This window comes from Drosophila bipectinata, chromosome XL, assembly GCF_030179905.1.
Source record: "Drosophila bipectinata strain 14024-0381.07 chromosome XL, DbipHiC1v2, whole genome shotgun sequence".
NCBI classification, from domain to species: domain Eukaryota; kingdom Metazoa; phylum Arthropoda; class Insecta; order Diptera; family Drosophilidae; genus Drosophila; species Drosophila bipectinata.
Genome location: NC_091734.1, coordinates 15158479 through 15170502, shown reverse-complemented (window position 1 = coordinate 15170502; position 12024 = coordinate 15158479). Strand labels below are relative to the sequence as shown.

General features: G+C 38.5%; 2 protein-coding genes across 4 annotated transcripts in view; one reads left to right on the top strand and one right to left on the bottom strand.

Annotated features, from left to right (window-relative positions):
* LOC138926147 (uncharacterized) overlaps positions 1–12024 on the top strand; it is a 57888-nt gene that overhangs the window by 16506 nt on the left and 29358 nt on the right. The window contains exons 4-5 of one of the 3 annotated variants that reach the window (XR_011442513.1): positions 4672–4781; positions 4835–5282. The exons of 1 other annotated variant lie outside the window; for it this stretch is intronic. The gene's annotated coding sequence lies outside the window, so the exon portion shown is untranslated. Of the gene's footprint in view, positions 1–4671; positions 4782–4834; positions 5283–12024 lie in introns of those variants that run through there. One more of the 3 variants, XR_011442514.1, reaches the window with a different exon arrangement.
* LOC108133882 (proteasome maturation protein-like) lies at positions 9636–10188 on the bottom strand. The gene has a single exon (XM_017254013.3). It carries the CDS (start codon positions 10098–10100, stop codon positions 9702–9704), a length of 399 nt encoding a protein of 132 aa, XP_017109502.1. The 5' UTR covers positions 10101–10188; the 3' UTR covers positions 9636–9701.

Genomic DNA, 12024 nt, shown 5'->3' with positions numbered 1-12024 from the left:
TAAGACATTTTTTTAATCAATGACATACAAATTTAAAGAAACAATAGAGTATCAAAATTTGGTATATATTCTTAGCACTCTTAAAGCTTTTCTGTGAAACCAAAGTCAGTGTCTTTCTAAGATGTTGTTAATAATATTAAAATTTGAACAAAAACAGTTCAAAAAGTGTTATAGAGATGCAGCTTTTAAAAAAGATGCTATTTATAAAAGTATATATTTATAGTAGATAAAGAATAAAAATAAAAATGATAGACAAAATATTTATTATTTATACAAAATATATCAATATATTTATGAATTTTTTAAGACTCCTTTTTATACAATCCAAGGAACCGTCAGCCCTTGAAAACAGAAATTTTTAAAATTGAGTAGTTCACGACTAATTTTATATTATGCACATACATATATGTATGGTTCAATAGTTTTTGCATCAAATAAGAAGTTTAAATATTTATTTCATAATTTCGAAATAATATGTAAATTTGTTTTTCGAGTGTCCGCTGATGATGTGTCTCTTGCTTTTGTGTTTGTTGTTTCTGTGTTCTGGTGTTTGTTGCCTTCGTACTTAAGTAGCGCCAAGTCATGCAATGTCAATATACACCTCCACCCCTCCCACCTGTCGCCTTATTCTGGCCCAGTCCACAGTTCATACACTTTTTCCTGCCACCAGCCACTGTGGGCTGGCCTGGCCTTGTAAATTTCAATTTTATTTGGCCTACACGTGACAGGTAAGTGAAGTGCTGCTCCTTATGCAGTTAAAAGCATGTGTGTGTGGGGGGGGGTCTGTGTGTGTTAACTGTTCCTGGCACCGAATTGTCAGCTGTGTGGCATTTGTATCTGTCGCTGGGGCATTTAATTTCGTTTGACAGCTTTAATTTGGTTCGTTGTCAGGCATTAAATTGTTTGCCATTCGCGGGACACAAACAACTCTATGCCCGAGAAAGAAAGTGAGAAGTGGATGGGAAAGTGGATGAACTGCTACAAAAACTCTTATTTTGGGCAAATATCAAAGCAAATAATACTATATATATCGAAAATATATAAAGACTTTCCATCCCAACTTTCAGTTTCTTGGGGCATATACTAAATATTTAACTTGCTGCGTAAGCGCGCAGGGCTGGAGGGCCCCTAAAAAATGTTTCATTTTCATCTTGGCTAAAATGTTTAATTAGTCGCCTTTTGCTTTTGGCCAGCCACCCCCTCTCCCTGCTGCCCTCTATTCGTGTTTCCGCGAATATTGTATCAACAAACAAACAACACAGAAGACAAACACCAAGGCCCGACATTCAAAAATATGAGAGCTTCTCTGCGGGTCTTTGGCCAAAAGTTATGAAAAGGGATATGTTGTGTGTGTATTTTGTATGTGTGCTTCCAAAAAGGATATATGTTGGCTGCCTTATGAGAAATTATCAGGTCTCTGGCCTCTTGGTTTTTAATTTGATTCCGGGAATTTAATTTATTAGGGCTCCAGAATAATGTATTGCAATTTATGTGCCAAAAATATACCCAAAGAAATGGTTCTTTTGCAGGGATTCGGATTTTAAGGGATAAAAATCTGTTTAAAAACATTAAAAAAATAGATTTATTTCAATATAAATAAATAATTTTAAAACTTAAAGAATAAATCAACAAAAATACAATAATAAATCCTTTGGCAACAACATAATAGGGTATCCTTGTAGGTTTTGCGATTCAAATTTTTTGAATAAAAAATAAATCAGTAACAATAATAATATAATAATAACATTTTATTTATAATAATAAACCCTTTAAGATTTTTTTTTTTTTAACTATAATAATTTAAAGAATCCAATAGAGATAGCTTATTTTATTGAAGATACGATATGTATTGTAATAACTATTGTATTATTTAATATTGTATAATACTAAAGTTACAATAAATAAGTTTTAGAGCCCGTTTTATAAATTCTTAGATACTGAAAACTTTTACTCAAATACTGGAATTATCATGTATATTTTTTACGGTGATCCTGTTGAAACCCTTTAGTCCTGCGAGCGGAGTAAGCAAACAAATGAAAGACAAACAAGGAATAAGCATAACGATATGACTTTACGTTGCCTTTCGCCATCAGCAGACTCACGTTTCCAAGTTACCACCTGAGCAACCTGAACAACCTGAGCAACCTGAGCAGCATGAGCGCCACGAGCACCTGAGCAGGTGAGGCCCGTGGTACGTGAATGGATGCGCTGCATTAGCGTGCGGCGGCGTGACTGTACCTGTGACCAGGTCACGTGCATGCAGCACATGACACAGTCAGTCAGTAAGTCCTGCACAAGGAGCGCAAGGAAAACATGGAAATAAAACCAGCAATTTAATCGCCAAAGTGATTTCCCCTTAGCTTTAATTACAAAGCAGAAAGCTTTCACCTTGTTTGAGAAATAGATTTGCTAGACTATATGATACCTTAGTCCTTTTACGAAATATATATCCCTATTAGCAGAGAAAAAAAATAAATATGATACGCGGTACTTGAGTTGTTTAAGGTCAAAAAAAGTTTTATATCAATTTTAAAGTTCAGTTGGAAATAAGAAACCTCTACAAGGTATACCCAGTTACTTTAAGACTACCCTGTATAAAAATTCTAAATTCCCCGAAAACATGCGGCACAGATCCAAGCAATTACAACGCGGCTTTACTCATATTTGTCTTTTCTCTCTGCTTTTTTTCGTGCCTTTCTGGTTTGGTTTGTTTTTGCTAATTAACGACAAAAAATAAAAGCGTAGCAAATAAAAAATTTTTTGTTTGCACAACACCCTGTCATGGAATTAGAATTAGAAGGAAAGACGACAAAGTCTAATTTGGTTTTTGGGGGCGGCTTCTGGGTTTCGCCTCTCCCGCTTTTCGATTTGCGAACGCATTACGAAAATGTCGCCAACAAAGTGAAATAAAAAATCAGATAATGTAGATTTTTTTACAATACCGGATGGGGCTCGGGGTTTTCCAGGGATTTGGGGGTCTTGACAGCCGGGTGATGCGAACTCCCGACAAGTCACAGGGCCTACAATGGCAGTGAAAAATTGAGTTAGTGATAGCGAACGGGGCTACGACAGAGAAGCAAAGCTTTTAAGGCTGTTAAGTTAATGTCGCTTTACGATTCAAAGTCCCCCCTTCCCAGGGCCCCTTTCCCCCTTTCTCCCAGGAAGGGGTAGAATTCGAGGGGGTGGGCCAGTAGGACAATATCTTCACACAATCGCTTCTCCACACCCCCCTGTCGGTCCTGGAAAAAGCAACAGGCCGTCGATGACACAGGCCTTTTTGTGTTTTCCAAGAACCCGTGCACCCAAGCAATTTTGTTTATTTATAAATTCCGGGTATATTTATTTTAATAAAGGATTAAAGGTTTATTTATGGTTTCTTTTTAAGAATTATAATAATAAAAATTAAGTTATTAATATGATTTGTTGGAAGAAAATAAATATTCCAAGAAATGTTCGCCCTATTGGGCTTGAGAGTCTATTTGGTATTTTGAAGGATGTGTGTGTTTATTTAAGAATCTTGAAAAGCTATAATATTTCTCAATTTAAAAATATATAAAAGGTAGCTCTCAATAAAGGTTATACACTTTTTTTGTTATTTTTACAACTCTTTAAATAAATAGCACTCAAAACCGTTTTCTCGAGTGAAATATTTCTTAAATAGCCCACACTAGAGACGGCAAGGGTCAGTGTTAGGAACTGAGAGAAAAAGGATTTTTTTAGCTTTAAGAAAGTCGCTAGGGCCCCGAAGGCAATTCAACAGGCTCAGAGCTGAAGATGAAGCTGAGGCTGAAACTGAAAAGAAGGACGGACACTGGCCAGAGTCAAAGTGTAGTGACATTTAACGGAAATGAAGAAAATTTTTCTCATTTCCTTTGAGTGAGGCCGTGCCCAGGAGCAGAACCAGTAGCAGGATCAAGACCAGTGCCAGAACCAAGAGTTAGAGCAAGACCAGAAGGACCATCAGAGGAGTAGCAGCAGCATCAGCGAAAAAGGGAGAAGATGGAAACAAAAGCTGTTTGGTCTTAAAGTCCGAAAGCTGGCTTAAATCGAGTTGCATTTTTGTGTCCGGGCCAAAAAGGAGAAACAAAAACGAGGGAAAGAGTCAAGTCAGCTCAAGTGAAATTATGCAAAATGCGCTGAAAAGTATGCTATAATTTGTGGCACTTAACAGTGGGTCAAGGGGGGTGGCTGGGGGATGATAGGTGGCTAGGTGGCCGGGTGGTTGTGTGGTTGGTGGCTTGGGTGGCTAGAGCAGCCCGTCAACAGTGTCATTATTGTCATATTATTACCGCCTGCTGCCTGCTGATCTCCTCTCCAGCCATCTCTTTCTCGTCCTTGCCCCATGTTTGCATGTCTCTTTCTCGCCCTCTTGTGTCTCCTGGCCCCGCCCCCTTCTGGCTCAAAGCCTGTGGAAAAGTTAAGCTTATATAGTGCAAAGTTTTTTAAGTACTTGCGACAAGCCCTGGCATCGTCGACAACGATGACTATGACTATGTAACACTGTTACCTAAGACACTGGGAGAAATATTTTTGAAACATTTTACATGGATTTTTTAGTTAAGCTCGAAAGGTTTTTAAATATTATAAAAATTTAAAATATAAAATGTCAGTCACTTGTGTTACTCACTAGAGACAGTATAGTTTCTGTATCTTATTTTATCTTTCTTCAAGCTTATATGATTTGTAAGCTGCGTACTAAATTTGTTGCTGTGTAACTGTCTGTCATCCGCCCTTCAGTCTGGCCGCAACATCAGCGACATGTTTCCCTCAGCAGTTATACGGTTAGTTGTCTCTCTAGTAGCTGCCCTTCTTCAGGTGATATTTTTTTTTTTAGCCACCATCCACCTGTCTACTTGTAAGTGACATGAACAGCACTTCGCCTCTCTAACCGCCTCCCAAAAAAACCCCATACCCCATCCCAAACCAACCTGGCCAACACGTACGTAATTGTTCGCAAAAACTTTGCGTTAAGAAAATTATAAAAGAATGTGCCGGGAAATTCATGGCTGGTTAAACTTTTTACATGAAAACTGTACGAGCGGATAATGCAAAGCAGAGCAAACTTGTTGACCAGAAAATAGAATGAAGGGGGGCGAGGGGCTGGCACATTATGGCCACTGGCCAGCAAGGTTTAGGCCATGAATTAAGTGCTCGAAGTCAACACAGATTCAACTATACCAATGATTTGTTTAGAAATAAAATCAGGACAAGACTTATTTTATTAACTAGTTTAAGATATTTTTTAAGCACTAAAAAATAAGTACAATTTAAATTTAATTTTATGAACAAAGACTTGAAACACAAGCATGTTTATTAAAACTTCCATTCTTTATAGTAGGTTAGTAAGAAGCATTATTATTTCTAATTCTAATAAAGTAATAGACATAGATCTATAGATTTTGTAATAATAAATGAAGTAAGATATAAAATCTCTAAGTATAAAATAATAATTATATTTAACAAAGTTTTCTCCTTAATTAGCTAATATATTCAAAGCCTTAATAGAAGTCACCAAACTCACTCTCTGATTTTATTTTTTTTTAGACCTTGTGACCTCGTTGTCTGCTACACAGTGTGTGTGAGATTATTCAATTATTAAGCTTAAGCATTGCGGCTAAGATGGCGGCAACAAGTGGCTGGGATTATCCGGAAATAATCCGGAATGGAGTTGGCCAGCCCGAGGAGGAGTCGACGAGGAGTTGCCGTTTCTGGCTCTCGACTTTCTGAGGTTCTGACGTCAAACGGCAGCGGTGGCAGTGGCGGTGGCGGTGGCGGGAGAAAGGAGTGAAAAATTGTTGAAAAAGTAGCAATTTCCTTGATTGACGCTCATCAGAGTTGTAGCCGCGGCGGCTACCGCGTGACAGAGACAGAAAAAGGCAAATGGAAAGAGAGGGAGCTGGCGGAAGCGTCTTGGGAGCTGCCTTTGCAACTTCAACTTGGCAAACATTTCCGGCGCCATTTCGCCTCTTGAGCTACTTTGTTGCTCCACATACCCGCACACACCTACCTATATACATTCGGTATATACAAATATATATATGTATTTATATATAGGTTGTGTGTACTTTTATAAAAATACTTTTATAAGAGGTTCTTTATTTTTTGAGTGACTTGGCTGCTTTTGTTTTACTTCTACTTCGTTTTGCGTTGCTACATTTTTGTCTTAAATGATTGCCATAAAAAATAAGTGCACATTATTGTTACAACGTACTGGAGTGCCAGAAAGAGAGAGAGGGCCTCTGAGGTGGGACAGGGACGGGGATAGGGAGTGAGCGAGAGGCACTTTGCAGTTATCCATACGCGTAGTGTAACAAATGATTTTCACAGCATTTTTGCTTTATGAGCTTTTTAGAACGCCGCCTCGGCCCCTCCCCACTAAAAAAGCTAAAAAAAAAGGAAAGAAAACTCTTAAGTGATTTACATGGCTTACACTGCGGAAGTGCAGTAAGGATTCCCGCCATTTCCATTTACTTCCTGTTATTTCCCCTTTTTTCTTGCTCTTGGTCTGACTCTTCTGACTCTGAAACTCGGCCACGAAATAGTGCCAGCCAAGATATTAACTTGCAAAATGCAGTAATGACCGACTATTTACTGTTTTCTTTTCTTTTAACATTTTGAATTTATTAAATGAGTCTTAAATGAGTTTTGTCCTTTAATACTTTAAATTTGTACACTGCTTTTTTAAACGCTTAGAGAAGTATCCATTAAGGGTACTCGGACCTGACAAGGATATTTTTATATATACTTTATTTGAGAATATCAGGACGAAAATATATAAAAATTTAAAAAAACTTTTTATATAGTGAAGATATACTGCAGGCTGGGACTATGTAGCTTTTTTACAAATATTCATAAAGCTTAATAATATTAATTATATCCTTTTCTTTTTTGTTTAAATCAAAGCTTTTTTTAAAAATACATTAATATTTCTGATACTTTCTTCAAAAAAATCACAAAAGACTCGGTACATTACCTATTGACTAATTGACTTAGTGAATCGAAATATTAACAAATATAGGTATCTTCTTATTATTTCTCCTATTAAGCCAATGTAATGAAGTATGTACAATCTAAGACCTCCGCAGTTTCCAAAAGTACATTTCCTTAAATATTATAAGAAAAATCTTTAAAACTTCCCCCTGGAAAATATTTCTATTTGTTATTTTTAAAAGCTTCCCAATTTCCAAATTTAGAGTCCCAAGACGCCCCAAAATAAGAGCGCCTGCCACACCGACAAGCGGGTATTTTTGGCAACCCTCGGGCTGCTAGCTCCATTTCCTTTATATATCGCAATTAAATATTCATTCATCCCGCCTCTATTCTTGGCTATTTTTAAACGTGGCCTGTGACACTTGTTTATGAATATCGGGATAGAAAAAAAACGGAAAGAAATGGGGGAACCAAATGGCATTTGTCACTCAGTGACACGTGCCCCAAAAACGAAGCAAAAAATTGAGGCAAACAAATTTATTGTACATCAAATCCTGGAACAGTGATTTTTCTTTGTTTTCGGCAGTCAATCTTTGTTTTCGGCCTTGCAACATGACGTATGCGCAATGTGGCGTACACGCATAGTGGCTCGTTGTGCACACCACTGCGTATACGTAATAAATTTAAAGCTTTTCAATTTGAAGAAGCCAGGCAGCTAGTCAGCCATACAGCCATCCAGGCAGAGAAAGATTCCAAAAACAATACAAAAGTGGCAAATAAATATGAATCGAAATAAAATCAATACAAACAAAACGAATTAAAACCATAAATGAAAATCACAATCACTGTTTTTTCTTTCTATCGTGCTCTCCGAATGTGTGGTTGTGTCATAGAACTAAATTAATTAAAAACAATAAAGCAAACAATGGGCCCACAATGATTTTCGAGATGTTCGATTTGGTTCGGTGCCATTTTGAAGTTACTTAGTTTGCATAATGGCTTGGCAGCACTGTCCGAATGCAATCGATATATGCTAATAGAGCTGTCACCCCCACAAACAAATACACACTCGAGCCGACACTTTCGGCGCTATTTTGTGAATATGTGGAGTAAAACTAGAAAATTTGCTTTAAAATAGAGGCCTGTGGGAGCGGCCGTTGAATGGCTCTTGCAAACTGGCGTTAAGGACTCACAGCCAAGCATTCGCATTCCAAGTGCCACTGAACTAATACAATCACAAGCGGCGTATATAAAAATCATAATAATTCCTGGACCCTCTCTCTAGGACAAAAAAGGCAAGAACACAAGAAAAAAGTCAGGACATGAAAATGGCTTAAAGGCGCAAAAGGAGTTACCAGGATCTGGTTGAACAAATGACAAAGGAACCGCTTGGAAATAACCTTTTCTTTTACAGTGAAACTTTTATTATAAAGAATAACTTAAGAAAGCAAAGCAATAGATTATTGAACTAAACTTTCGATTGTGAATAATCAGTAAAGTAAATCAAGGCCGTAAATCAATCAATCATTTTTTATATATTTTATTTAGTTTAAGAAAGTAATTTTTCAGTTAAAGAATTGTTAATTAACTTACAAAAGCTTAGCTTAAGATCAAATTAGTTATCTCATTTCCTGGTACCACTGTTTTTTCAACACGAGTGTGTCTTGTTTTTTATTTTCACAGGCAATCACACACTGTCTCTCTCTCTTTTTGTCTGTCTATTGCTGTCTCGTTTCAGGTTCCTCTGGCTTATGTTTAACCCTCTGTTTCCATCTCTGTCTGTGTGAATATGTCTGTCTTTGTCCCGATGTCCTGAGCCGCGTGCGATCACGGAGCGCATAAATGGCATTTGACACGTGACAAAAATTTTGAATTTTAATATTTGCACCACTGTGTTCTGCCCCTCTATCTGAGTGTGTGAGTGAGAGGGTGTGGGTGGCATTAGTATGTGTGTGTGTTTCCGGATCCGGTCCCATCTGTGTGCGTTTGTGTGTCTGCTTTGGATAAACTGAATTTCATTTGGGTTTTCCGCCAGCGATTGTTTCTTCAGCATGATTTTCTCGATGCTTGTTCTATGACTCTATAGCCATCTTTTCTGTGCCCTCTCCAGCCTCGGCCAGCCTCCTGTCTATGCTCACAAACCAAAAGTCCCGACAAATCCTGTGAAGGATCTAGCCAGGAAATTTGTTTGCTTTGCATGTGCGGACACTTTGTTCAAATGATGCGACATAATAACTGCGAGCCACCAGCCTCCACTCCTTGGCATCAAATTTTTTGACTGCCCATTAAATATTATGGCAATGCAAACGAATCGACAGCAACGACAACACCAATACACCAATACACCAGCAGGCCAACCAACAAACAACAACCGAACAACCACAGGCCGAGGCAACAATCATTGGCTGGACATTTTGCATTTTTGGCAATTTTTGGCGACGTGACGGCAAATAAAAGTTAAATGAAAATGAAACTATGCAAATAAAAGCGAATTTTTGTGGGTGAGGCAGATTTTTTCCTTTTTCCTAGGTGGTTGTTGGTGGTTGAAGGCTGCTGGTGGTGGTGGTGGCGGTGTGTTTAATTTCAGGCCATATTGCTGTCCATTTGGTAGTAAGTCTCGATTTCAGCCAGCTATTTCAGGCAGTGGCTGTTTCAAGATAGAAGAAAACTATATTTAAGGCAGCTCCTTCTTTTAAAAGCCACTCTTTAGAGCCACGAATAGTAAATTTTATTGTTGGTTTGTTGAAACAATAATTCTTGAGAAAGTAAATTTAAAATTTAATGCCGAATGATTTCTCCACCTCGGCGTGCGGGCGGCGCATTTTTTCCCTGTTTTCAGGAACATTCATAAAATCCTCGAAACCAATGTCCTCACTGCGTCCAGTCAGGACGTCGTCCATCAAGTTACAGGAGGGAAGGAAGGGCATGCGACCCACCTGCCTAGCTGCGAAGCGATCCATGCCCATCTTCAGGGGGACGCACAGTCCCTCGCGGTTGCGTATTAGCTCCATGTTGAGCGCGAACTGGTGCTCGTGGTAGTTCATCTCCGAGTCCCGTAGGCGGTGGACATGGCCCAGTTGGTTCAGGCAGTTGGCGTCCGTGGGAGCTCCCACCTTACCGGTGGCCTTCAGGACCTCCGGGGTCTGCTCATTCAATGACGGCTGATACATTTTGTTTGTTTAGAGTCTATAAGATTTCAAAGGGTTTTAAATGAAAACAAATGTTTTGAAGGACAAGTTTTGAATGACAAACAAAACTTGGAAATCGTGATAAAAGTAAGTTAACCCATTGATTTTTAAAGGTCAAAGTCTCGTCCCACGATCAGGAGAATGCTATTGAATCTCGTTTTGAAACGAAATAGTCTTCCTTATATAGTGGCATGGGACCCGTGGTTTTCCTGGTCTTTGGGACATTCGATTACGATTTGGAGTTAGAACAGCTTTTCAGTTTATTCCAGATATGTTTTTGTCATGTCATGTTTTTGTTCCTCATCGGTATGTTGGTGTATTAATTGGTATGGTTGGAACTGATTTTGGGCTTATGGCTGTTAATTATTGTTTGAATCGTTGTTAAAAATATTGTTTGGGAATTTGGAGTTATTGAAAATTACATAAAATAAGTAAAATAAGATTAGTTCCTATATTTTAACTGCTCGCAGACTTCCGGCTGGTTTTGAAAGTCGGAACATTTTTAAACTTTGGAAGTTTCCATATGTTGCCTGAGCATTACGATCGCGTTGTGAGATCGCGCTGTACTGCTTTTGATTTGCAGCTTTGCTTGCAGATCGTAAAGTACTCCGAAGATTCTGACCGATTTGATGGTGGTGCAGGCTTTTCCAACGCAGACGTCTTTCGAATAGCAAAAAAGAGTTCCTCCTCTTAGCCACGGCAAGCCAGATCTGCATTGTTTTGAGTGCCAAAACTTAATTTTTTAAGCCTTGGGTAAATCATCGTGGCAATCCGTGGCACGGTATGGTTATCAAATCTTTCCTCTGCTTTTCCACCTTATGGGGACGACACAGAAACGTCGATTCTCACGATACTACTACTACTACTACTACTACTTCTCATGATACTATTATACAAGGTAGGAGTCTTTAGAGAGTTTTCCACGCTTATAGCTTCAGTTAGATCTATCATTTGAGAAGAAGACTTGGAACTGCTCAGACTTTTTGGAAATTGATCGAAAGGGTATAAAAATTCTTGCAAAAGTTCTATTTAATTTAGAATATTATCTATAAAATTTCCAATCTACTCTTCAAAAATGAAAAAAATGTCATACAAATCAAATAAAACCAAGCTCGACGAAGCAGAAACCTTCGACTACAAGTTCACTCTGGGGTTAATTGGGAGTCTATGGCCGTTTCAAGGACCAAAGATTTTCCTTTTCTCGTCCAGCAAAGCTCACAAGTTTCCTATGGACCTGGTCGAGCGAAAAGGCCAATGACACTGTCTCATCAACTAGTAGACAAAGACACAATGTTTGTAATTTGATGCCAAGCAATTTAGCCTGTTTAAAGTACAAGCATAATGCAATCCCTGAAATAAAAGTTCCATTAACCCATATCATGCCACATAGCGGCCTGAGTTTCTTTTCGTTGCTGGCCTGGCTGGAAAGTCGTCGAGCGTGAAGGACAGTAATCCAGTGAGAAAGCATGCTTGATTGCACTAACCCCATCTTTCCTCCTTTTTAGAAAAAAAAAGGACTAAAAGACCCAGGGACCGAGGCCTCGGGCTTCTACACATATTAATATTCGGCCGTGTATTTAAACTATTTCTGGTGGTGTGCATATTTTTCGATTTTGACTTTCCGGCTGCCGGAATTTCGTTCCGGGTCACTGCCAAGAGGGTCTTGGCGTGTCCGTTTTGGAAAATACCCAAAGTTAACTACTGCTTAGATGGTTTTTGGTTTTGCAGCTTAAAGGCTACCCCCTGAATTCCGATCATGATACATACTGGATAGTATATGCCCCTACATATACATACATATGTATAGGTTTTCACAAATCACAAAGTTCTCTGTGAAGGGAACACGGACATATGCCTCTAACGACAGGACAACACCCTTAAATGCTATTTGCTTGGTATGTATCTG

Coding starts and splice junctions, on each gene's coding strand:
- LOC108133882 (XM_017254013.3), bottom strand. CDS start 10,100: ATGTATCAGCCGTCATTGAATGAGCAGACCCCGGAGGTCCTGAAGGCC.